Consider the following 26,380-nt stretch of genomic DNA (forward strand, 5'->3'; position numbering starts at 1 on the left):
TAAAGCTTATTAAAATAAAAAGTAAGAATAAAAAACTTCAATTGAGAAAACACCCTTTGCTATAAAGTCAGTCATGAAGTAGATGATCATACTGCAGTCTGAATTCAGTACCTTCAAGTAAGTATTTGAGGTTATACAAATCAGAAATTTAGAAACTCATGACAAAAGCACATGAAATAGAAGTAAAGTTAGAGCTGATTGAATTAAAATAGGGGGGTAAAATTGTTTATCAGAAATGAAGATAGAAGATGTTTTAAGGAGAATTCACTTGAATGAAATTTAATAAGGAACATTGAAGAAAAGTGAGAAAACCAGGAAATTTAAGATAAAAGGGTAAAAAAATGACTTAAGTAGATAAGCAAAGAGTGAATTTACATGTAATTGGAGTGTCTGAAGAAGAAAAACCAAACTTGTATTAATATTTAAAACTGTGTTCTAAAAAAACACATATAAAATAAGACCTAGAGTTAAATAATGAAAAAGCCATTTCCCAGAACACCTGGGAAGATTAACCTAGAATGATCAAAGCTGAGTAAATATTGACTCTTAGATTTTTAAAATAAAAAAAATCTATTTGATTTTTAAATGACTATTAGATTTTTAAAATAAAATCTTCAGGACTTGGAGGCAAAAACTTCCTATAATTTACAAAGATGAGAGACTGAATAGCATCAAATTTCTCAAAAGTAACACATAAAACAGGGCAACAATGGAAAAGTACTTTCAGGAGACTCGAGATTATGAGACTAAGGATTTTATATCTGGCCAAGCTGATGTATTAAGTATTATACTAAAGAAAACCAGTATTAAGTGTTAATACTTAAGTATTAATTAGGTATTCAGACTAAAGAAAACCAGTTTTAACTATGAGACAACTGAGGGAATACTGTGTTCCCAGGCTTTTTTTTTTTTTTTTTTTTTTTTTGAGGAATCTTCTAGCAGATGAACAAGCAAGAGATGACTAGAGAAATTTCAATGAAAGGATTGATGGTGCTTATTTAATAATAATTCTAAGACTAAAACAGAGCTGGAAATGAGGGTGGAAGACCCTGTATAAATGCTATGTTTTTAGTTGCAGAAAAAATGCAACTGAAAAAATGGGAGGAGAAGGAAGAGAAAGAGTAGTAGAATAAGTTCACTGGTGTGAGTCAACAGATATTATTACAAATAGTTTTATTAACCCAGTTAATAAAACGGCAAATAAATAGATGAAGGCCTATTAAATAGGTATAATTATAAAAGTACACACTAGATAAAAATAGAAACTTAGTAAATAACAACATAAACACACAAACAGTAAAATAACATGGTTCACAAGGAGTAATTATAAAGAGTAAAAAACCAAATGTCTTTTATGTGAATAAATATGAATGGCTTAGCTTATTAAACTCCCGTTATCTCCTTTATTAAAAGAAAAAGAGGTTTAATTTGCCTCATAAAGCAAGACCAAGTGCTTTCCGAAGTCATTCAGGAAAGTTAAAAATAAGGGATGGGCAAAAGGTATACCAGAGAATGGAAACAATGTAGTGTTTGTGATCCTAACATCGGATGACATAAAGTATTGATTATGGCAAGTAAAGACATTTTCATTTGCTAAAAGCCACAATTCATAATGATGATAAAAAAAAAAAAAAAATCCGTGTCCCTAGGGCACCTGGCTGGCTCAGTCAGTTAAGCATCTGCCTTCGGCTCAGGCCATGATCTCAGGGTCCTGGGATCGACCCCCACATCAAGCTCTCTGCTTACGGGGAGTCTGCTTCTCTCTCACCACCCTGCTTGTGCTCTCTCTCAAGTAAATAAATCTTTTTTTTTTTTTTTTAAGATTTTATTTATTTATTCATGAGAGGCACACAGAAAGAGGCAGAGAGAAAAGCAGGCTCCCACACATCCCACAAATATTTAACGTAAACACACAATTAAGACAAGTCAAGGGGATCCCTGGGTGGCGCAGCGGTTTAGCGCCTGCCTTTGGCCCAGGGTGTGATCCTGGAGACCCGGGATGGAGTCCCACATCGGGCTCCCTGCATGGAGCCTGCTTCTCCCTCTGCCTGTGTCTCTGCCTCTCTACATATATATCTATCATGAATAAATAAATAAAATCTTAAAAAAAAAAATGACAAGTCAAATGGCCAAAAAAGAAAAAAAAAAATCTAAGAGATCTCAGTCACACTATTGGGTAGATCTTCTAGATGTATTTCAGACTTTACAACCTTGTACTAGGCATTAAATCATCCCTTCCAGTATGCATGGAACATTTACAAAAAGATGATTACATATTAGGTCAGAAAGAGAGCATTGGTAAATTCCATAAAACAAAAATATCACAAACAACACTGATTGAAGCAATCAATTTATAGCCACAGAAACAAAAGCACTGTTTCATTTGAAAATCTATTCTTGACTGAAAGGAGAAAATATAAGTCCAAATGACAGAACTCTTAAAAAAAAAATTACATATTAAAATCTGCGGAATACTTTCAAAACAATGAGCAAAGGAAAATATATGGCTTTAAGTGCTTAGTAAAAATGAAAGAAGGAGAATGAACTAAATTCCCTGCTCAAGAAGCCAGGAGGGAAAAAACAACAAAAACAAAACATTTTGGGCAGCCTGGGTGGCTTAGCGGTTTAGTGCCACCTTCAGCCCAGGGCATGATCCTGGAGACCCAGGATCGAGTCCCACATCAGGCTCCTTGTATGGAGCCTGCTTCTCCCTCTGCCTTTGTCTCTGCCTCTCTCTCTCTGTCTCTATGAATAAATAAATAAAATTAAAAAAATATTTTGAAAGAAATCACAAAGGATTTGAGAAGGATAAAAGCAGGAATTTCATGATTTAGGAAATTTCATATGGATATGAAATTCATATTTCATACAAATATGAAAAGAAGGAATAGCCGTAGAGATATAAACTTAAAAATCATATGAGATAAACTAGATAAATTTGTTTGGAAAACAACATTTTACCAGAAATTGACCCCATTAGAAGTAAAAAGCTTACGTGGACTAAAATCCATTGAAGGAATTACTTCGCAGAGAAAGTGTATGACCCGGATAGTTTCATTTGGGAATTCCATGAAACATTAAAAAACCAGAGTCATAGTGCTACACGTATTGTTTAAGAGCATAGACAGTTAAAACAAAACAAAACAAAAAACCCAAAAACCCAAAAAACCAAAACAGAAAACCTTCCTCTCTCCCAATTCTTTTTATGAAGCAAGTATGACATTAATATCTGGATCTGATAAAGACAACTTAAAAAGACTTCAGATCAGTATCACTTATCAGTATTGGCATTACAACACCAAGTAACTGTTAGCTAGTCGACTCCAACACTATATTAAAATTATACACCATGACCAAGTGGGATTTACTGTAGGAATTCAAGGTCCTAGGACATCTAGCAATGTATTTTATTAATAGATAGAAGGGAGAGAAATCATACGATCATTTATATAGATGCTAAGAAAAGCTTTTAAGAAAGTACACCTGTTCCTAATAGGAGCACTCAGGCAAATAGGAATTGATGGGTACTTTAAAAAAGTTTTTTTAAATTTAAATTCTAGTTAATAATCCAGTATCTTAATAAAGAAAAACCTAGTTCCACTAAGATCAGGAACAAGACAAGGAGGCCTACTGTTTACACTATTAATATTTCATTAGAGATACTAGCCAATGCAATTAGACAAGAAGGAGATCAACTAAAGGCAAAAGCCCTGAAAACGAATTTAAACTGTTTGTATCTGATACAGTGTAGTATGAAATGCTAGAGAGTGGTGAAACAAACAATAAGGAATAAGATATAAAATTAACATAGAAACTGTCATAAACACAATAACCCATTATATTATGGTAACAAACAAAGAAGATAAAATATTTAGTAACACCCTATGGGATGAATTTAAAAACTTATGAAAAAAAAGAAAGGAGGTTTGAATAAATGAAGAGGTATTGTCTATTCTGGTTATTGGGTTAATATCATAAAAACTCTTCCTGAGTTAATTTGTAAATTTAAAGCAATCTCAAAAAATTTTTTAAAAGATTTTATTTATTTGACAGAGCACAAGCAGGGGTAGTGGCAGGCAGAGGGACAGGGATGGGGAGAAGCAGGCTCCCGCAGAGCAGGGAGCCTGATGCGGGACTTGATTGCAGGACCTAGGATCATGACCTGAGCCAAAGACTGACACTTAACCAACTGAGCCACCCAGGTGCCCCTCAAAGAAAATTTTTACGATACTGCTAGACAAGTTTATACAAAGGTTCTTAAAGATTAATCTCAAATTGTTTTTAAACTAGCTTGATTTCAAAAGAAGACTAAAGATTCCCTTAAGTTTAAGAAAAATATGTTCATATGGAAAAATAAAAGTGCAAGAATAACTAGCAATGTACTACAAAAGAAAGACTATGCCATATCCTACAATAAAGCATACTATAGTTAAAATAGTGTGGTGCTATTCCACAAACAGACCAGTGGGATAGAATAGAAAAGCTAGAAGTAGATACATGTATATATAGAATATAGGTAACACGGAAAAGGTTTTACCTCAAATTCTAGGGGTGAAGATAACTTTTAATTTATTTACTATTTATTTATTTATGATTTTATTTATTTATTCATGAGAGACACACACACACAGAGAGGCAGAGACACAGGCAGAGGGAGAAGCAGGCTCCATGCAGGGAGCCCAATGTGGGATTTAATCCCAAGTCTCCAGGATCACGCCCTGGGCTGAAGGCGGTGCTAAACTGCTGAGCTACCCGGGCTGCCCAAAGATAGCTTTTTTTTTTAATAAATGGTGGACAACTGGATAGCTAGCTGGTTAGTACTTTACACAAAAATGAACCACAGTTAGACCAGAGAACTAGATATAGTAAGTAAAATCCATGTAAACACTAAAAGTGTAGATGAATTTCCCTAACTTCAGGGGAAAGTAATGAAGATTTTGGATAGAACTCAAAATCCAGTTTCAGTTTTTAAAAAAATTGGTAAATTTGACTAGGTCAAATGTTTAAAAATCCCATTCTGCATAGCAAAAATTTATAAAGAAAGTCAAAAGCAACAAAGTGGAAGGACATATTTGCAATGTAGATCCCAAATGAGATTAATATCTCTAATATGTTTTTTAAAAACTCTTAAAATTTGAAATAAAGACCAAAATTGATAGAAAAACAAGCAAAACCATGGGTAGCTCACAAAAATATATATAAAATGGACCTTAAACATTTGGAAAGATTTTCAAATGTTTTCATTTGAAAACATTTTCATTGTTTTCATTTTCATTATGTTAGGAATGCAAGATAAATTATACTGAGTCATCTCTCATCTATCAGATTGGCAAAAAATACAAAACTTGAAAACATTTTCCATTGGTAAGTCTAGCAAAGCAAACTCTTATAAATTGCTGGGAAGGGCATATGGTAATTTCTAAGACTAAGTGGATATTTACATGTGAACCCAGCAGTCCCCTTTTCAGGTATTCACACTGAAGATACACTTTTCGTCATCCAAAATTATAGACGTACAAGGTTGTGTTACTTGCAGTTGCAAAATATTCTAGGCAACCTGAACTTAAAATAATGTAAGCAAAGCATAGATTACTTGAGTAAACTTTGGTACATCCACACAGTAGAGTACTAGACAGGAAAAAAAGTGGGCATGATGTCTGTGAACTGATAGGGAGTGATTCTTGAGAAAGATTAAGAAACCTGAAGTGCTAAAGAGTACCAGTAGTAGGGTTACTTTCCTTCTTACAAGTGGGAATTAGAAAGGTATACATGTATCTGTTCATTTCTGTAATACACCCATGAGAGAGAAAATGAGATTAATGACAGGGTGGGTGGAATTAGGGTAGAAGGGATGGGGAGTGGTATTAAACTATGTTGAGTTTATATATTAAAAAAAATAAAATAAAAAAAATCAAGTCTGAGGGAAAACCTTTAAGATGAAATAAAAACAAATGAACCTGCATTTCAAATGAATAACTTTTGAACATGATATTTTGACTATATACCTTTAGTCTAGCAACAAATAGTTGTAAAGCAATACTGAATTTTAGTGTTTTTGTTTTTGCAAATAGGGGTGTGTGTGTGTGTGTGTGTGTGTGTGTGTCTATGTGTATGTATCTGTGGTTTTCTTAACTCTGCTCTCTGAAGGAATCTGAGCCTTTTGGAGAAATGGCCGATTCTGGGCTTGGGCCAAGAAAAAATATAAGATGAGCTTGAAAGTAATATAATTCCAGAATGTAATGTAGTACTCAAAGAGCGATGGAGAAACATCAGAGTGGCACAAGAGCCCTCTTGAATGAGCTCTTACTGGCAACTCTGGGGCAATTTAAACATAAAATAATGGTGGTAAAGATTATAATCCATATAATAAAACAAGAATTGCTAAGTTCATACTTGTGAATGATGTAAAGAAATGGGAAAGGCAGAGACTTTTCTGACAGCAGAATGCTAGCTAATGGGGTGAGGGAAGTCTCCATTCAGCAGCTATGGTGACAATAATTGGGTCAGGCAAGAATTATGAATGCTAAAGTAGTGGGTAAAAGTTCGATGAATAGAATTTTTACATACTCTCTAAGTATTTTCCCGTAGTATACTTATTAAAAATGGAAAAATGGTAATTTTACAGGGAAGAAACCTGGCATATATCACCACCATTAATGGCCAAATTGACATCATGTATCTTTTTTTTTTTTTTAAACCACAACACCGGGCTCGAACCCACCATCCTGAGATCAACACCTGAGCTGAGATCAAGAGTTGGACACTTAAGTGACTGAGCCACCCAGGAGCCTCCATTATGTGCCTTTTGATAGGATTTACTGAGAGGGTCACTTCTGTGATACTATGCCAAAAATACCCTGAAATTAAATATAAAGAAACATTAAACCCAAACAAGGCAAATAACTAAATGACCTGTCTGGTCTTCAAAGATGTCATGATCATGAAGAAAGGGACTGTGGGGGGAAATTAAAGGAGGCTAAGAGATGTGACTGCCAAAAGCACATGGTGCTCTTGGGTTAGATTCTAGAACCAGATTTTTGTTGCTATAAAGGGTATTGAATAAATGGCAAAATTTGAATAAGGTTTTATAGTAGTATTAGTTTCCTGATTTTGATAATCTCACTGTAGTTAGAATGCCCTTGTTCTTAGGCGGTATATACTGAGGTACTTAGCAGTAAAGAGGCATCGTTTTTGTAACTTACTCTCAAACAATTTAGGAGAAAAATTGTGTGTATATACATACATATGTAGAAAGAGAATATATATTTAGTCACAGGTATATGGAGAGGAGAGAGAAAGGGGAGGTGGGTACAGAGAGGGAACCATAAAGCATATATAGTAAAATGTTAAATGGAGAATCTGGCTGAAGGATATATACTCCCCCCACCCCCCACTATTCTGGAAATTTTTATGTACGTTTGAAATGATTTAAAAATAAAGTTATGTGAGTAAAAAATATTGGGAAATTCAAATGGAACCTTTAAAAAGGCTGTACTGGTTTATCCTCCCCAGCTGTGTGCAGGAAGATTTTCCCCTCCCGCAGGGTGGTGGTGCTGCCATTCCAGTTGTCCTGCATCCTTGAAGAACCTGTGGTGAGGTGGGGGCTCTCCAGCTCTGTCATTCTGTAATGGAAATGCCTGGAATTCTGTAATATAGTTGTATCTGGTTCCTTATCATTTTGAGCTCTGGTGTAAATTTATCCCTACAGGTTGTTGATGAGCGAGAATTTTTTGAGATCATGCCCAATTATGCCAAGAACATCATTGTTGGTTTTGCAAGAATGAATGGGAGGACTGTTGGAATTGTTGGCAACCAACCTAAGGTGGCTTCAGGTAGGTGGGAGAAGCTCTCACAAACCTTGGGCGGCGGTTGGGGGCGAGGGCTGCCTGGGTTCATGGTGTCTCCCTTCTGCCTTTTCCTCAGATGAGCCCTCCATTGGCCAGAGAAGAAACTCAGATGTTGCTGTAAAAGCTCTTTTCTCTTTTAATGTTTATATCTCAAACAGCTTCTTTTGTACTTTAATTGTTTAAGGGTTTATAGATAACTTTCCTCAAGTTAAGAAGTTCTTTACTTTTTCAGATGTCTGCTTTCTTTCTCCCCCTAGTTAGATTTATGTCTCACACACTAAAACTATGAGCTCCATGAGGGCAGGGGTGTTGATATTTTAGTCATCATTTTATTTCCAGTGTCAGGTACACAGTTGGTGGGTGATGAGTTAACAGGATCTTCCTGTGTCTGTTTCCCACAGCCTTCTGGTGGTATGGCCAGAGCTGAGCCACGGCCAGCCAGGTCATGGGGACTTGGCCATGGCTGTGCTCTGGGTGCTGTTGGAAGTCTGGCATGAGAATGGTAGACACTGCTTTCCTCTTATTTTCCTTCTTAGGTTTATTTGGAATCCCTGTGTAGGAAAATTGTGCCCTCCCTACAGGCCCAGCCTCATCTTTTATTTCTGTCATGGCAATTTTACCTTGTCTTTAGAAAAGCTTTTTTTTTTTTTTAAACAACATTTTTTATCATGGTAAAAAATATATGTACATATAATGTAAAGTTTGCTGTTTTAACAACTTTTTTAAAGTATATAATGTAGTGGCATTAATTACATTCACACTGTGCAGTCCTTACCACTGTATTCTAGAAATTCTTCAAGTAGAAAAAGACTCCCTTTCTACCTAACCCTTAGACCTTGATGATCTAAATCTACTCTCTACAAATTTACCCATTCTAGATATCCCTTGAAAGTGGAATCATGTAGTAGTAGTCTTTTTGTGTCAAATTTATTTTACTTAGCATAATGTTTTCAAGGTTCATCTATGTTGTAGCATGTAACAGAACTTTATAACTTTTTATGGCTAAGTGATATTCCATTGTAGGTATATGCCACATTTTGTTTAACCATTCTTTTTTTTTTTTAAGTTTTTTTTTATTTATTTGTGATAGTCATACAGAGAGAGAGAGAGAGAGGCAGAGACACAGGCAGAGGGAGAAGCAGGCTCCATGCACCGAGAGCCCGACGTGGGATTCGATCCCGGGTCTCCAGGATCGCGCCCTGGGCCAAAGGCAGGCGCCAAACCGCTGCGCCACCCAGGGATCCCCTCTTTTTTTTTTTTTTATAATTTATTTTTTATTGGTGTTCAATTTACCAACATACAGAATAACACCCAGTGCTCATCCCGTCAAGTGCCCCCTCTCAGTGCCCATCACTCATTCACCCCCATCCCTGCCCTCCTCCCCTTCCACCACCCCTAGTTCGTTTCCTAGAGTTAGGAGTCTTTATGTTCTGTCTCCCTTTCTGATATTTCCTACCCATTTCTTCTCCCTTCCCTTCTATTCCCTTTCACTATTATTTATATTCCCCAAATGAATGAGAACATATAATGTTTGTCCTTCTCTGATTGACTTACTTCACTGAGCATAATACCCTCCAGATCCATCCACATTGAAGCAAAAGGTGGGTATTTGTTGTTTCCAATGGCTGAGTAATATTCCAATGTATACATAAACCACATCTTCTTTATCCATTCATCTTTCGATGGACACTGAGGCTCCTTCCACAGTTTGGCTATTGTGGACATTGCTGCTATAAACATCGGGGTGCAGGTGTCCCGGCGTTTCATTGCATCTGTATCTATGGGGTAAATCCCCAACAGTGCAATTGCTGGGTCATAGGGCAGGTCTATTTTTAACTCTTTGAGGAACCTCCACACAGTTTTCCAGAGTGGCTGCACCAGTTCACATTCCCACCAACAGTGTATGAGGGTTCCCTTTTCTCCACATCCTCTCCAACATTTGTTGTTTCCTGCCTTGTTAATTTTCCCCATTCTCACTGGGTGAGGTGGTGTCTCATTGTGGTTTTGATTTGTATTTCCCTGATGGCAAGTGATGCAGAGCATTTTCTCATGTGCATGTTGGCCATGTCTATGTCTTCCTCTGTGAGAGTTCTCTTCATGTCTTTTGCCCATTTCATGATTGGATTGTTTGTTTCTTTGGTGTTGAGTTTAAGAAGTTCTTTATAGATCTTGGAAACTAGCCCTTTATCTGATATGTCATTTGCAAATATCTTCTCCCATTCTGTAGGTTGTCTTTTAGTTTTGTTGACTGTATCCTTTGCTGTGCAAAAGCTTCTTATCTTGATGAAGTCCCAATAGTTCATTTTTGCTTTTGTTTCTTTTGCCTTCATGGATGTATCTTGTAAGAAGTTACTGTGGCCAAGTTCAAAAAGGGTGTTGCCTGTGTTCTCCTCTAGGATTTTGATGGAATCTTGTCTCACATTTAGATCTTTCATCCATTTTGAATTTATCTTTGTGTGTGGTGAAAGAGAGTGGTCTAGTTTCATTCTTCTGCATGTGGATGTCCAATTTTCCCAGCACCATTTATTGAAGAGACTGTCTTTCTTCCAATGGATAGTCTTTCCTCCTTTATCGAATATTAGTTGCCCATAAAGTTCAGGGTCCACTTCTGGGTTCTCTATTCTGTTCCATTGATCTATGTGTCTGTTTTTGTGCCAGTACCACACTGTCTTGATGACCACAGCTTTGTAGTACAAGCTGAAATCTGGCATTGTGATGCCCCCAGATATGGTTTTCTTTTTTAAAATTCCCCTGGCTATTCGGGGTCTTTTCTGATTCCACACAAATCTTAAAATAATTTGTTCTAACTCTCTGAAGAAAGTCCATGGTATTTTGATAGGGATTGCATTAAACGTGTAAATTGCCCTGGGTAACATTGACATTTTCACAATATTAATTCTGCCAATCCATGAGCATGGAATATTTTTCCATCTCTTTGTGTCTTCCTCAATTTCTTTCAGAAGTGTTCTATAGTTTTGAGGGTATAGATCCTTTACCTCTTTGGTTAGGTTTATTCCTAGGTATCTTATGCTTTTGGGTGCAGTTGTAAATGGGATTGACTGCTTAATTTCTCTTTCTTCATCCTCATTGTTAGTGTATAGAAATGCCATTGATTTCTGGGCATTGATTTTGTATCCTGCCACGCTGCCAAATTGCTGTATGAGTTCTAGCAATCTTGGGGTGGAGGCTTTTGGGTTTTCTATGTGGAATATCATGTCATCGGCGAAGAGGGAGAGTTTGACTTCTTCTTTGCCAATTTGAATGCCTTTAATGTCTTTTTGTTGTCTGATTGCTGAGGCTAGGACTTCCAGTACTATGTTGAATAGCAGTGGTGACAGTGGACATCCCTGTCTTGTTCCTGATGTTAGGGGAAAGGCTCCCAGTGCTTCCCCACTGAGAATGATATTTGCTGTGGGCTTTTCGTAGATGGCTTTTAAGATGTCGAGGAATGTTCCCTGTATCCCTACACTCTGAAGAGTTTTGATCAGGAATGGATGCTGTATTTTGTCAAATGCTTTCTCTGCATCTAATGAGAGGATCATATGGTTCTTGGTTTTTCTCTTGCTGATATGATGAATCACATTGCTTGTTTTACGAGTGTTGAACCAGCCTTGTGTCCCGGGAATAAATCCTACTTGGTCGTGGTGAATAATTTTCTTAATGTACTGTTGGATCCTATTGGCTAGTATGTTGTTGAGAATTTTTGCATCCATGTTCATCAGGGATATTGGTCTGTAATTCTCCTTTTTGGTGGGGTCTTTGTCTGGTTTTGGAATTAAGGTGATGCTGGCCTCATAGAACAAATTTGGAAGTACTCCATCTCTTTCTATCTTTCCAAACAGCTTTAGTAGAATAGGTATGGTTTCTTCTGTAAACGTTTTTTTTTTTTTTTTTTTCTTTAAACGTTTGATCGAATTTCCCTGGGAAGCCATTTGGCCCTGGACTTTTGTGTCTTGGGAGGTTTTTGATGACTGCTTCAATTTCCTCCCTGGTTATTGGTCTGTTCAGGTTTTCTATTTCTTCCTGTTCCAGTTTTGGTAGTTTGTGGCTTTCCAGGAAAGCTTCCATTTCTTCTAGATTGCCTAATTTATTGGCATATAGCTGTTCATAATATGTTTTTAAAATCGTTTGTATTTCCTTGGTGTTGGTAGTGATCTCTCCTTTCTCATTCATGATTTTATTAATTTGAGTCTTCTCTCTCTTCTTTTTAATAAGGCTGGCTAATGGTTTATCTATCTTATTAATTCTTTCAAAGAACCAACTCCTGGTTTTGTTGATCTGTTCCACAGTTCTTCTGGTCTCGATTTTGTTGAGTTCTGCTCGAATCTTAATTAACTCTCTTCTTCTGCTGGGTGTAGGATCTGTCTGCTGTTTTTTCTCTAGCTCCTTTAGGTGTAAGGTTAGCTTTTGTATTTGAGTTCTTTCCAGTTTTTGAATGGATGCTAGTATTGTGATGTATTTCCCCCTCAGGACTGCTTTTGCTGCATCCCAAAGATTTTGAATGGTTGTATCTTCATTCTCATTAGTTTCCATGAATCTTTTTAATTCTTCCTTAATTTCCTGGTTGACCCTTTCATCTTTTAGCAGGATGGTCCTTAACCTCCACGTGTTTGAAGTCCTTCCAAACTTCTTGTTGTGATTTAGTTCTAATTTCAAGGCATTATGGTCTGAGAATATGCAGGGGACGATCCCAATCTTTTGGTATCGGTTCAGACCCGATTTGTGACCCAGTATGTGGTCTATTCTGGAGAAAGTTCCATGTGCACTTGAGAAGAATGTGTATTCAGTTGAGTTTGGATGTAAAGTTCTGTAGATATCTGTGAAATCCATCTGGTCCAGAGTATCATTTAATGCTCTCGTTTCTTTGGAGATGTTGTGCTTAGAAGACCTATCGAGTTAGAAAGAGCTACATTGAAGTCATCAAGTATACGTGTATTATTATCTAAGTATTTCTTCATTTTGGTTATTAATTAATTTAAATATTTGGGAGCTCCCACATTCGGGGCATATATATTGAGGATTGTTAAGTTCTTTTGTAGGATAGATCCTTTAAGTATGATATAGTGTCCCTCTTCATCACTCACTACAGTCTTCGGGGTAAATTTTAGTTTATTTGATATAAGGATGGCTACCCCTCCTTTCTTTTGAGGACCATTCGAATGGTAAATGGTTCTCCAACCTTTTATTTTCAGGTTGTAGGTATCCTTATGTCTAAAATGAGTCTCTTGTAGACAGCAAATAGATGGGTCCTGCTTTTTTATCCAGTCTGAAACCCTGCGCCTTTTGATGGGGTCATTAAGCCCGTTCACGTTCAGAGTTATTATCGACAGATATGAGTTAGTGTCATCATGATATCTATTCAGTCCTTGTTTTTGTGGACTGTTTCACTGAACTTCTTCTTAAAGGGGAATTTTAAGAGTCCCCCTTAAAATTTCTTGTAGAGCTGGTTTGGAGGTCACATATTCTTTCAGTTCCTGCCTGTCTTGGAAGCTCTTTATCTCTCCTTCCATTTTGAATGAGAGCCTTGCTGGATGAAGTATTCTTGGTTGCATGTTCTTCTCATTTAGGACCCTGAATATATCCTGCCAGCGCTTTCTGGCCTGCCAGGTCGCTGTGGAGAGGTCTGCTGTTACCCTAATGCTCCTCCCCATAAAGGTCAGGGATTTCTTGTCTCTTGCTGCTTTAAGGATCTTCTCTTTATCTTTGGAATTTGCAAGCTTCACTATTAAATGTCGAGGTGTTGGACAGTTTTTATTGATTTTAGGGGGGGATCTCTCTATTTCCTGGATCTGAATGCCTGTTTCCCTTCCCAGATTAGGAAAGTTTTCAGCTATGTTTTGTTCAAATACGTATTCTGGCCCTCTGTCTCTTTCGGCGCCCTCGGGAACCCCAATTAAACGTATGTTTTTCTTCCTCAGGCTGTTATTTCCCTTAATCTTCATGATCTTTTAATTGTCTCTTTTCCTCAGTTTCCCTCTTTGCTATCAACTTGTCTTCTATGTCACTCACTCGTCCTTCCACCTTGTTAACCCTCGTCGTTAGGACTTCTAGTTTGGATTGCATCTCATTCAATTGATTTTTAATTTCTGCCTGATTGGATCTAAATTCTGCAGTCATGAAGTCTCTTGAGTCCTTTATGCTTTTTTCTAGAGCCACCAGTAGGTGTATAATAGTGCTTCTGAACTGGCTTTCTGACTCTGAATTGTAATCCAGATTTTGTAATTCTGTGGGAGAGAGGACTGTTTCTGATTCTTTCTTTTGAGGTGAGGTTTTCCTTCTAGTCATTTTGCTCAGTGCAGAGTGGCCAAAAACAAGTTGTATTGGGAAAAGGAGAAAAAGAGAGGAGATAAAGAAGGAAAGAAAAGGGAAAAAGAAGAAAAAAGGTAGAAAAAACGGAAAAAAGAGAAGAAAAAGAGAAAGAAAAAGAAAGAAAGGGCGAAGAAAGGGTGGGGGAAGCAATCAGAAATAAAAAAAAAAAATAAACACAGGGGATTATTTCTGATTCTGTATACTTTAAGTCCCTTGACTTCCCCTGGAACTTGGCCGTCTAGCTGGTCTTCTGGGGAGGGGCCTGTTGTGCTGATTTTCAGGTGTTAGCACTTGGGGGAGCTGCTCTGCCCCCTGCCTGGTGCAGGGCTCAGTGGGGGTTGTTTACCCCGTGAGGCCCCAGGAAGAACAATCACGGTGGCGGTGGCCAGCTCTGGAGCCGTGGATTCAGCCCCTGGAGCTCTCAGCCTGCAGGGCCTGGAGGCTCCGGGGCGGGGCCACTGATCTGCTCAGCTCGGGGCAGGAGCGTCCTTGCAGTCCTGGGCCCTCCCGGCCTCTGCTTGTCCCGGAGGGAGGCCGAATCCTGGGCTGTGTCCCTGCGCCCTGTGCTCCCGGTCTGCGCTGTTGGATTCGCGGTCCTATCCGGGAAGCCCCCTCCGCGGAGCCGCCGCCCGAGCCCCTCCGAGCTGCTCCCGCCCCGCAGCCCCTTCGGCGCAGCCGCCCCCGAGCCCCCCCCAGCTGCTCCCGCCCCGCAGCCCCTCCGCGGAGCCGCCCCCGAGCTGCTCCGGGTCCCGCCGGGCGCGCTGCAGCCCTTAGGGAGCTCGGTGCACTCTCCCGGGGCTCAGGTGTCTGTTAGTGTCCCCGGGAGCCCGAGGGCATCCCCGCCCTCCTGGGTCCTGCTCCAACTCCCTGGGAGCCCCTCTCCGCCCGGGAAGGTCGGTGCAGCTCCTGCTCCTCCGGGACGGGGCTCTCCTGTCCTGGGGACACTCGCCCCGGCCTCAGCCCGGCTCCTCGCGGGGCCCCTCCCCCTTGGAGGCCTTTGTTTCTTTATTTCTTTTTCCCCGTCTTCCTACCTTGATAGAAGCGCGAACTCTTCTCACTGTAGCATTCCAGCTGGTCTCTCTAAATCTCAGGCCGATTTCGTAGATTTTCATGATAATTTGAAGGTTATCTAGGTAATTTGGTGGAGACAGGTGATTTGGGGACCCTACTCTTCAGCCATCTTGCCCCTCCTCCTGTTTTATTCTTTTAGATACTATTGTAAATGGAATTGCTTTTTCAATTTCCTTTTTGGAATGTTCATTATTAGTATATAGAAAAACAACTACACAACTGATTATTGTTTGTTGATTATGTGGCTTACAACTTTTCAGAGTTTATTAGCTTTACTAGCCTTCTTATGGATTCTCTGGAATATTATGTAGAATCGTATTTTTTGCAAAAAATATATTTTTACTTCTTTCTCTCCAATTTGGATATGATTTTTCTTGTCTAGTTGCTCTGGCCAGAACATTCAGCACACTGTTGAATGGTAGCAGTGGTGAAAGCAGGCATCCTTATTTTTAATTTTGGAACGAACATAGATTTTGTCAAATAGCTTTTCTGCAACACTTGATGATATAATTTTTGTCCTTCATTCTATTAATGTGTATTATATTGATTGATTTTTTTATGTTCAACCACTTCTGCGTTACTGGAGTGTATCCGACTTGGTCATGGTATATAATACTTTTTTTAAAAAGAAATTTTATTTTTTAGTTTCACAACAAAATTAAGTGGAAACTACAGAATTCTTATATACACTCTGCTATCACACATGCACAGCTTACTTCACTATCAGTATCCTGAACCAGAGTGGTACATTTGTTACAATTATGAATGAACATTGACACACCAGGAGTTTCTTTTGTTCTACATCCTCACCAGGATTTGGTGGTGTTAGTGTTCTGGATTTTGGCCATTCTCATAGATGTGTAGTATCTTATTTTGATTTGCATTTCCCTGATGACATATGATGTGAAGTATCTTTTCTTTTTCTTTTTAAAGATCTTCATTTATTTATTCATGAGAGACACACACACAGAGAGGCAGAGACACAGGCAGAAGGAGAAGCAGGCTCCATGCAGGGAGCCCTTTGTGGGACTCCATCCAGGGATTCCAGGATAACACCCTGGGCCAAAGGCAGGCCCAAACTGCTGAGCTACCCAGGGATCCCCTGTGAAGTATCTTTTCATGTGCTTATTTTCCATCTGTATGTTTTTGTTTCCTTTGGTGAGGTGTCTGTTTAGATCTTTAGGTTTTCCCCCCTCATTTTTCTTTTATCTTTTGCTATTTTTTTTTGGAGTTTGATTTGCCAACATATAGCGTAACACCCTGTGCTCATCCTGTCGAGTGCCCCCCTCAGTGCCCGTCACCCAGTCACCCCATCCCCTCGCCCGCCTCCCCTTCCGCTACCCCTTGTTCGTTTCCCAGAGTTAGGAGTCTCTCATGTTCTTTCACCTTCTCTGATATTTCCCACTCATTTTCTCTCCTTTCCCCTTTAATCCCTTTCGCTATGTTATATATTCCCCGAATGAATGAGACCATATGTTTGTCCTTCTCCGATTGACTGACTTCACTCAGCAATAATACCCTCCAGTTCTATCAACGTTGAAGCAAATGGTGGGTATTTGTCTTTTCTAATGGCTGAGTAATATTCCATTGTGTATATATATATGACATCTTCGTTGTCCGCTAATTTTTTAACCAGATTGTTTTCTTATTGTTGAGTTTTAAGAGCCTTTTGTATATTTTAGATAGCAGTTCCTTTATCAGATGTATATTTTACAAATATTTTCTCCTGACTGTGGTTGTCTTCTCATTTCTCTAGACAGTGTCTTTTGCACAGCAGAAGTTTTAATGATAATGAGGTCAGCTTATCAATTATTTTTTTCATAGATCATGCCTTTGGTAGTGTACTTAGAAAGATACCACCATACCCAAGGTTATTTGTTTTTCTCCTGTGTTATCTTCTAGGAGTTTTTTAAAGTTTTGTGTTTTACATTCAGGTCTCTTGATCCATTTTGAGTTAATTTTCCTGTAAAGTGTAAGGTCTGTGTCTAGATTGATTTTTTTTTTTTTTTGCTTGTAGATGTCCAGTTATTCCAGCACTGTTTGTTGAAAAGATGATCTTTATTCCATTGTATCGCTTTAGTTTTTTGCTTTTCTGTCAAAAATCAGTTGATTATATTTATGTGGGTCTATTTCTGGTTTCTCTGTTCTATTCTGTTTTTCTGTTTGTTTATTCTTTCACCAGTACCACATGTTTGTTTATTCTTTCCCAGTACCACATGATTACTGTAGCTTTATAGTAAGTCTTGTGGTTAAGTATTGTCAGACCTTCTACTTTATTTTGTTTTTCAATAGTGTGATAGCTGGCCTGGGTTTTTTGCTACTCAATGTACTCTTGAATAAATCAGTTTGTCAACATCCACAAAATAACTTGTTGGGATTGTGATTGAAATTGTGTTAAATGTAGAGATCAAGTTGGAGATACCTGGCCTCTTGAGAATATTGAGTCTTACTCTCCACAAAGGTGGAATATGTCTCCATTTATTTAATTCTTCCATTTTGTTCATCAGAGTTTGTTCATCAGAGTTGTGTAGTTTTCCTCATGTAGATCTTATAATGTGTTTTGTTAGATTTATGCCTGTGTATTTCTTTTTAGGGTAGTGGGTGCTAATGTGAATGGCATTGTGTTCTTAGTTTCAAATTCACTATGTGGTAGATAGGAAAGTGATTAACTTTTGTATATTAGTATTCTGCAACTTGTTATAATTGCTTATTAGTTTCAGCAGTATTTTTGTCTCTTCTTTAGGATTTTCTACATAGATTATTATGTTATCTATGAACAAAGACATTTTGTTTTCTTCCTTCCCAGTCTGGGTACCTTTTGTGTATTTTCTTGTTTTATCAGATAAGCTAGGACTTGCCATACAGTTTTGAAAAGTAATGGTGACAGGACATTTTTGCCTTGTACCTCATCTTAGTGGGAAAGCTTCTAGTTTTTCACCATTATGTATGATGTTAGCTGTAGATTTTTTGTTAGATGTTCTCTATGAAGTTGAGAAGTTGCCCTTGCATTCCTAGTTTACAGAGTTGTGTTTTGTTTTTTACTGTGAATGTTGGATTTTGTGAATGCCTTTTCTGTATCTACTGATATGTCCATGTGATTTTTCTTCTTTAGTCTGTTGGTGCAATGGATTTCATGAATTGATTTTCAAACGTTGAATCTGTTTACCTGTGATAAATCCCACTTGGAAGTGGTATATAATTATTTTTGTAAAATTGCTGATTTGCTAATATTTTGTTAGGTCTGTGTTTAAGAGAGACATCGGTCTGTTTCCTTGTAATGTTTTTTCTGGTTTTGGTAATAGTATAATCCTGGCCTCATAGAATGAGTTAGGAAGTATTCCCTCAGATTCTGTCTTCTGGGAGAGATTGTAGAGAATTGGTATAATTTCTTAAATGTTTTATAGAATTCACCATTTAAACTTTCTGGGCTGTATTTTTTTTAAATCACGTAAGAAATTAAAAAATGGTATTACAAACCAAAAATATAATAAGGCTTTTGCATTTCCTCACGTAGGTGACCTTTACAAGAGGTCTTTACTTCATACAGTCGTGTGGTACTCTAATATCATTTTAATTTCAACCTGAAGGATTCGCTTTACCATTTCTTGTAGGGCAGGCCTAATAGGGCAGGTAATGAACTCATCAGCTTTTATTTGTGATGTCTTAATTTGTTCCTCATTTTTCAAGGACAGTTTGCCAAGCATAGGGTTCTTGGTTGACAGTTTAATTCTTTCGGTGCTCTAAGTCATCCCATTGTCTTTTGGCCTCCATGGTTTTTCTTTTTTAAAGATTTATTTATTTATTTATTTATTTATTTATTTATTTATTCATTCATTCATTCATTCATTCATTCATTCAGAGAGAGCGAAAGAGAGGCAGAGACACAGGCAGAGAGAACGAGAGAGGCAGAGACACAGGCAGAGAGAGAAGCAGGCACCGTGCAGCGAGCCCGACGTGGGACTCGATCCCGTGGCTCCAGGATCACACCCCGGGCTGCAGGCGGCGCTAAACCGCTGCGCCACCGGGGCTGCCCCTCCATGGTTTTTCTACTTAGAAATCAATTGAAAATCTTACTGAGTATCTCTTGTATATGGTGAGTCACTTCTGTCTTGCTCCTTTCAAGGTTCTGTCTTTATCTTTTAATCATTTGATGATATTGTGGCTCAGTGAGGTCTGTTTGTGTTTATCCTCCTTAGTTTCTTAGATTTGTCTCTTCATGTGTTACATTAAATTTGGGAAGTTTGGGATTCCTGGGTGGCATAGCAGTTTGGCGCCTGCCTTTGGCCCAGGGTGCGATCCTGGAGACTCGGGATCGAATCCCACGTCGGGCTCCTGGTGCATGGAGCCTGCTTCTCCCTCTGCCTATGTCTCTGCCTCTCTCTCTGTGTGACTATCATGAATAAATAAAAATTAAAAAAAATAAAGTACCTTATTAACTTAAAAAAAATTTGGGAAGTTTTGGGACATTATTTCTTCAAATAGTCTCTGTCCTTTTTTTTTCTTCCTCCTCCTCCTGGTATTACCTTGGTACATATGTTGGTTCAAATGATGGTATTTCATAGGTCCCTTAGTTTCTATTCACTTTTTTTTTTTTTCTTTGCTTGGACTGGATAATTTAAATTATCTTCAGGTTTCCTGATCCTTTCTTCTGTTTTCTCAAATCTGCTATTGAACTCCTGTAGTGAATTTTAAAATTTCAATTATGGCAGTTTTCAGCCCCAGAATTTGTTCGGTTCCTTTTTATGATTTCTTTCTCTTTATTGATATTCTCATTTTGTTCATACATTGTTTTCCTGATTTTTAAAAATCTTTGTTCATGTTTTTCTTTTACTTCTTTGACTATATTTAAGACAGTTTTTTATTTATTTTATTTTATTTTATTTTATTTATTTTATATTTTATTTTATTTTACTTTATTTTATTTTATTTTTATTTATTTTAGATTTTATTTATTCATGAGAGACACAGAAAGAGAGACAGAGAGAGATGACACAGAGAGGGAGAAGCAGGTTCCATGCAGGAAGCCTGATGTGGGACTCGATCCTGGGACTCCAGGATCACACCCTGAGCCAAAGGCAGATGCTCAACCGCTGAGCCACCCAGGCATCCCAAGACAGTTATTTTAAAGTCTTTGTCTGGGGGTACCTGGGTGATTTAGCTGGTTAAACATCTGCCTTTAGCTCAAGTCATGCTCCCAGGATCCTGAGATCAAGGCCCAAGTTGGGCTCCCTTTTGTGCTCGCTCTCTTGCACTCTCTCTCAAATAAATAAAATCTTTAAAAAAAAAAAGAAAAGTCTTTGTCTAGTAAGTTTAGTGTCTGGGCTTCCTCAGGGACATTGCTGTTTGAGTAGCTATTTTCCAGTTTCTTTGTTAAGCCTTGTTATTTTTTGTTGAAAACTAGATGTTTGAATATTATAATGTGGTAACTCGAAATCATATTCTTTTCCTTTTGTGGGTTTTGTTGTTGTTGATCATTGAATGCTGTAATAGTCCATTTGTCTACTGACTTTTCCCAATTATTTTTTTAGACTACATTCCTTGCTGTATGTGGTCTTAGCTTGTATCCAGCTAGTGTTTTGGCAGAGAGATCCTTGAATACCAGCTGCTAAAACAGACAAACAAGAAAACACCTCTTCTAGTCTTTGAGAATTGGCTCTGTGCTGGAGCTCTCCTTCAGCACTTAGCCAGATTTAAACCGAACTTAGAGATCAGTCCAAGGTTAACTCTTAAGGTCTTCTTAGGTTATTTGTTTTGTAATGTGTTTTCATTTTCATTCATCTCAAAATACTTTCTAATTTCCTTTTCTCAGGTCTTTTCTGAGCATGCATCTGGTTCTAGGCATGTCTATGTCTTTCTGAAATCCCCTATATACACAGGTGTTCTTGAGTGCCCTCATTTCCCAAAGAAACTCAGTTTTTACCTCCTAGGCCTTAGGTGATCTGAAGCATAATCTTTTCCCCAGACATCTGTAGGTTTTGTTTTTGAGCAGTGTCTGCCACTTTTCTGGCCTGAGTGAGTTCCAAGCTAGGTGAAACAGATGCAGGTCAGTCTTTCAGACAAGTTAGAACAGACCTATGTGATAATTTGTGACTAAGATCTTCTTTGTTCTCTCTAGAACTAGAGAGAGTGTGGGGCAAGTGTAATTAAGAACATCAACAAGTCTTTCCTACTATTTTTAAGTTGCCTTTTTCTTTCCTTTTTTTTTTTTTAAGATTTTATTTATTTATTTATTTGACAGATATATATATAGTGCACAAGCAGGGGGAGCAGCAGAGGGAAAGTTTAGAACACCACTGAGCAGGGAGCACGATGTGGGGCTTGATCCCAGGACCCCAGGATCATGACCTGAGCCAAAGGCAGACGCTTAATTGGCTGAGCCACCCAGGCACCCCTCTTCTTTCTTTTATTAAGTAGGCTATCCACTCCCGTTATGGGGCTTGAACTCATGCTCTGGAGATCAAGAGTCAGATGCTTTACTGCCTGAGCCCCCCCCAGGTACCCATTAAGTGTTGCCTTTTCCTTGATTTTGCTTTCTTTTGATTGTTTTAAATGTTCACTTATTCCAGAGTTTCTGCTTGTTTTGTGATGTTTCTTTTGGAGGATAGGAGCTTGGAGCTGCCCACCCCACCATTTTGTTGTTTAGAAAACGTGTATAAAGTCAGGAATTCACACCTATTGAAAATGTATTTTGTTCCTCCAATAAGTTCTTAACTGCTCATATATCCCTTTAGTTTCTCCTTTGAGCTGTGTCAGTCCCTGGCATGGATTTCACATGATTTCTTGTGTCTGCTTTAAGATCTTTCTCATCCCATGACTACCTCTGCAGGTACTATGTTCTACAGCACAGGTTGACTTTTATAAGCTCACTTTTTAAGAAGCTGCTTGTCTTATCCTGGAAATTTTCTCTATAGATATCTAGGATGTCTATCCCAGGGGCCCTCCTCAGCTCTGGCTGGAGTCTCAACACTTGATTCTATTGTGGTTCCTTGACTTCTCTTTTTCTTGGCTTAAAAATTCTTTGTGATGTTTATGGAGTGGTAAGATGTGGAAGTTCAGCAGGTTACTGCTTTTTTGAAGAAAGTTTCATTTTATTGACTTATTCATTCCCTAACCATTACTAAAGGCAGCTTCAGAGGCTCAGATAAGGAGCTTCTGTGTTCTGGTTCTCATTTTTTCTTGTAGGAATTAGCCATAGTTCCTTGGTCACTCTCTGGGTGCCAGGTTCTCTGTATAGCCCTGGGACTAGGCCTAAGATGCGAAGACCAGGCCTCTGGACCTGGAGCCCATTGTGTGGCAGCTCAGGACTGTAGGTTTTCCATGTCTGTGTTCATTTCCCCAGTGATTGCATCTTGTTTTGCTTGTCAGTGCTCATCTTTCTTTTCAGTATGATTTTGAGTGTAGCCTCTGGGTACTTTTTGCAGTTTCTTAATTTAGAATTGTTTTTTTTTTTTTTTTTTTTCTGGGACTTTCACTCAGATTCTTTATTTCAGGTCATTAACATAGATTTTGAGTAGAGTGGAGGGAAGGGAGATTTAAAACATTGTTCTTATATTGAGCTATAATTTACACATAGTAAAATGTACAGTTTTCAAATGCTCATTTTGATAGGTTTTGACAATTTGACAATTTTATATAACCATATCATCGTCCAGAACAAAATATAGAACATTTCTGTCATTTCAGAAAATGCATTTACCAAGAGGGAAATTTTGCCAATTTTTTCTTTTCTGAGTTGTTTCTTTTTCGATGACTTCTTCCTTTTTTTTTTTTTTTTAATTTAAATTCAATTTGCCAACATTGATGATCTCTAGCATTCTTTATACATTTTGGCTGTGAGTCCTTTGTCAGATATGTGTATTGCAAGTATTCTTTTCGTGATTAGTGACTTGCTTATTCGGTAAATTAATGGTGTCTTTTGACTCACGTTATTTTAAATATTTAATGAAGCACCATTTATCAGTGTTTATTTATGATTAATGCTTTTGTGTCCTTTTCAACAAATCTTGCCTACTACAGGTTGCAAAGATAGTTCAATATTATTTCTTAGTTTTATAGTTCTGGGTTTTATATGAAGGTCTGTGATCTATTTTGAATTGACTTTTGTGTATAGTTTAGAGTGAAACAGTCAAATTTCATGATTGTGTGTGCATTTTAATACAGGTAGTTAATTGTCTCATCACCATTTTTTTTTAAAGATTTTATTTATTTATGATAGACAGAGAGAGAGAGAGAGAGAGAGAGAGAGAGGCAAGCTCCATGCCAGGAGCCTGACGTGGGACTCCATCCCGGGGCTCCAGGATTGCGCCCTGGGCCAAAGACAGGCACTAAACCGCTGAGCCACCCAGGGATCCCCTCATCATCATTTGTTAAGAAGACTTCCTTTCCACACTGAATTGTTTTGATCTAAAATCAGTTGTGTGGTTCTATTTCTTCACAGTCTATCCTGTTTCATCATCATTTTATCTACCTTTATGCCTGTGCCATATTGCCTTGATTATTGTAGCCTTATAGCTCTCAGTAGTTCTCAACTTGGCACTTTCAGAATCCTGGAGACATTTGACAACGTCGGAAACATTTTTGGTTGTCACAGGTGTGGATTCTGGGGGGAGTGTGTTCTACCGGCATCTATTGGGTGGAGGCAATAGATGATGTTTAACATCTTACACACACAAGACAAACCCCTACAATGAAGAATTATCCAGTCCAAAATGTTGATAGTGCTGAGGTTGAGAAACCATGTCTAATAACTAAGTTTTGAAAAGTCAAAGTGTAAGTCTTCCAATTAAAAAAAAAAACCACACAAAACTATTTTAACTGTTCTGTCTCCTTTGTATTACCATATGAATTTTAGAATATGCTTATCAATTTCTGTAAGAGAATATCTATGATATTGGTAGTAATATTTTGCTTGAAAATATAGGTCTGTTTAGTATGCTAGCTTAGTAGACTTTAAGATAATTAAATAATATATATAGTTAAAATTGAATAAAACTAGAAACTTAGTTTCTCAGTTGTACTGGCTGTATTACAAGTGTTTAATAGCGGTAGTGGCTACCATGTCAAATAGTGCAGTTGGAGAACATTCATAGAAAGTTCTTTTGGCCAGCAGTGGTGTAGATCACTTTGGGAATTTATCCATTCTTCTGATCCATGAGTGTATAAGGTTTTTAATTTTTTAAACTTTTTTTTTTTTTAATTTTTATTTATTTATGATAGTCACACAGAGATAGAGAGAGAGAGGCAGAGACATAGGCAGAGGGAGAAGCAGGCTCCATGCACCGGGAGCCCGATGTGGGATTCGATCCCGGGTCTCCAGGATCGCGCCCTGGGCCAAAGGCAGGCGCCAAACCGCTGCGCCACCCAGGGATCCCGGTTTTTAATTTTTTTAATAGATTCTCTATCAGATTATGAAAATCCCACTGTACTAGTTTACTGCTAGTTTTTTTTTTAAGATTTATTTATTTTAGAGAGAGAGAGAGAGAGTGTGAGTTGAAGGAGGAACAGAAGGGGAAGGAGAGAGAATCTCAAGCAGACTCCACTCTCAGTATGGAGCCAACAAGGGGCTTGATCTTATAACCCGGAGATCATGACCTCAGCTGAAACCAAGAGTTGGATGCTTAACTGACTGAGCCACCTAGGTATCCCACTACAATTTTTGAGTTATGGTTGTATATTGAATGTTAGGTTTCTCTGTTGAGAAGACTACATGGTTTTTCTCTTCTATTTAGTGTAGTTTTTGTTGGTTTTCATAAGTTAGATCAACCTTGACTTCTTGAGATAAACCCCATTTATTTGGTCAGAAGGCATTTGTATTTTTATACACAAATGCTCTCTAAGAGCAGCCCTTGAATGATACCTCCTCCTACTGGTTCCATGAGGGCAAGTTGGGTTGTTCCCCTGGTGGCAGCAGTCCTTCAGGCAAGACTGCCTGTAATAGGCTGTGCTCCCAGCAAAGAGCTGAGACCACTCCTAGACCCTCTTTGGCCCATGCCAGGTGTGTTCTCCTGTTTTTCCTGGAGTGTAACAGTTCCCCTTTACATTCCCGGATGAGAAGACTGATGCCTCCATAAAAATCAGCCCTGGATGGTTGCTGAGGGTACATTCCATGTGGGTGGAACTAAAAATTGCCCTGAAGCTCTCAGCATGGACAATCTCTCTCATTCTAGGATGTTTGGATATTAATTCATCTGTGAAAGGGGCTCGTTTTGTCCGATTCTGTGATGCGTTCAATATTCCACTCATCACTTTTGTTGATGTCCCTGGCTTCCTGCCTGGTAAGTCATTGACAGAAGTGGGGGCTAAGGGAGATGGTTTTGCCCAGTGAGACACCCACTTTATTTGGAAGTTTTCTTGCAAAATTCTCTAAGGATTTGTGACATCTCTGTATTCTAGGTGTATTTGGAAGATGGGCCTCTCGGGTTGAGGGTGGCTCTCTCCTGGCCCTCTGGGGAGCAGGGGAAGACCTCATAGCTGAGAGTGGCAGTCAAACTTCGTGAGGACTTTTGTATCTAGTAACTCTTCCTCATGACCTAGGCACAGCACAGGAATATGGGGGCATCATCCGACATGGCGCCAAGCTTCTCTACGCATTTGCTGAAGCAACTGTGCCCAAAGTCACAGTCATCACCAGGAAGGTGAGGAACTTGTATCAGAGGCTGTGAGCCCACTCCTAGCAGCATAGCCATGTTTGGAGGTCTGGCCAAGAGTTTCAGGAGGGCTAGGAAGAGGAATACACCATGCTAGCCCTTAAAAAGATCTTTCGAGGATAGCATTTACAGCCCTATAGACACACCCTGCAGATACATTGGGTCATTTCTGGGAACTGAAAGCATCAGTGGGGAAAAAGCCAGGAAAAACCGTTCACGTTAACTGTGAAAGGCCTCTGGGTTGTGTCTAGGTATTCTCTGAGGCCAGGAAGCCTGAGCAGAGACATTGGGCCTTCAGTTTCTTTTTTGTCCTCATTTCACTTGGCTTCCTAGGATGTTTCAGGGACAGATCTGTTTGATTCAGGCTCTAACATTCAGTATTTGGGTCTGTTCTAGGCCTATGGTGGTGCTTATGATGTCATGAGCTCCAAGCACCTTTGTGGTGACATCAACTATGCCTGGCCTACAGCAGAAATCGCAGTCATGGGAGCAAAGGTGAGGCCCTCT

At 38.6% G+C, this 26,380-nt stretch overlaps 1 protein-coding gene across 1 annotated transcript in view; it reads left to right on the plus strand.

Moving 5' to 3' along the window:
• Window positions 1-26,380, plus strand: part of PCCB (propionyl-CoA carboxylase subunit beta) — a 92,214-nt gene that overhangs the window by 63,067 nt on the left and 2,767 nt on the right. Inside the window, exons 10-13 of the mRNA XM_038570966.1 lie at window positions 7,709-7,832; window positions 25,394-25,501; window positions 25,761-25,861; window positions 26,270-26,368. Coding sequence (XP_038426894.1) covers window positions 7,709-7,832; window positions 25,394-25,501; window positions 25,761-25,861; window positions 26,270-26,368 — 432 coding nt within the window. The remainder of the gene's footprint in view (window positions 1-7,708; window positions 7,833-25,393; window positions 25,502-25,760; window positions 25,862-26,269; window positions 26,369-26,380) is intronic.

The sequence above is a fragment of the Canis lupus genome, chromosome 23 (assembly GCF_011100685.1).
Source record: "Canis lupus familiaris isolate Mischka breed German Shepherd chromosome 23, alternate assembly UU_Cfam_GSD_1.0, whole genome shotgun sequence".
In the NCBI taxonomy this organism is placed as follows: domain Eukaryota; kingdom Metazoa; phylum Chordata; class Mammalia; order Carnivora; family Canidae; genus Canis; species Canis lupus.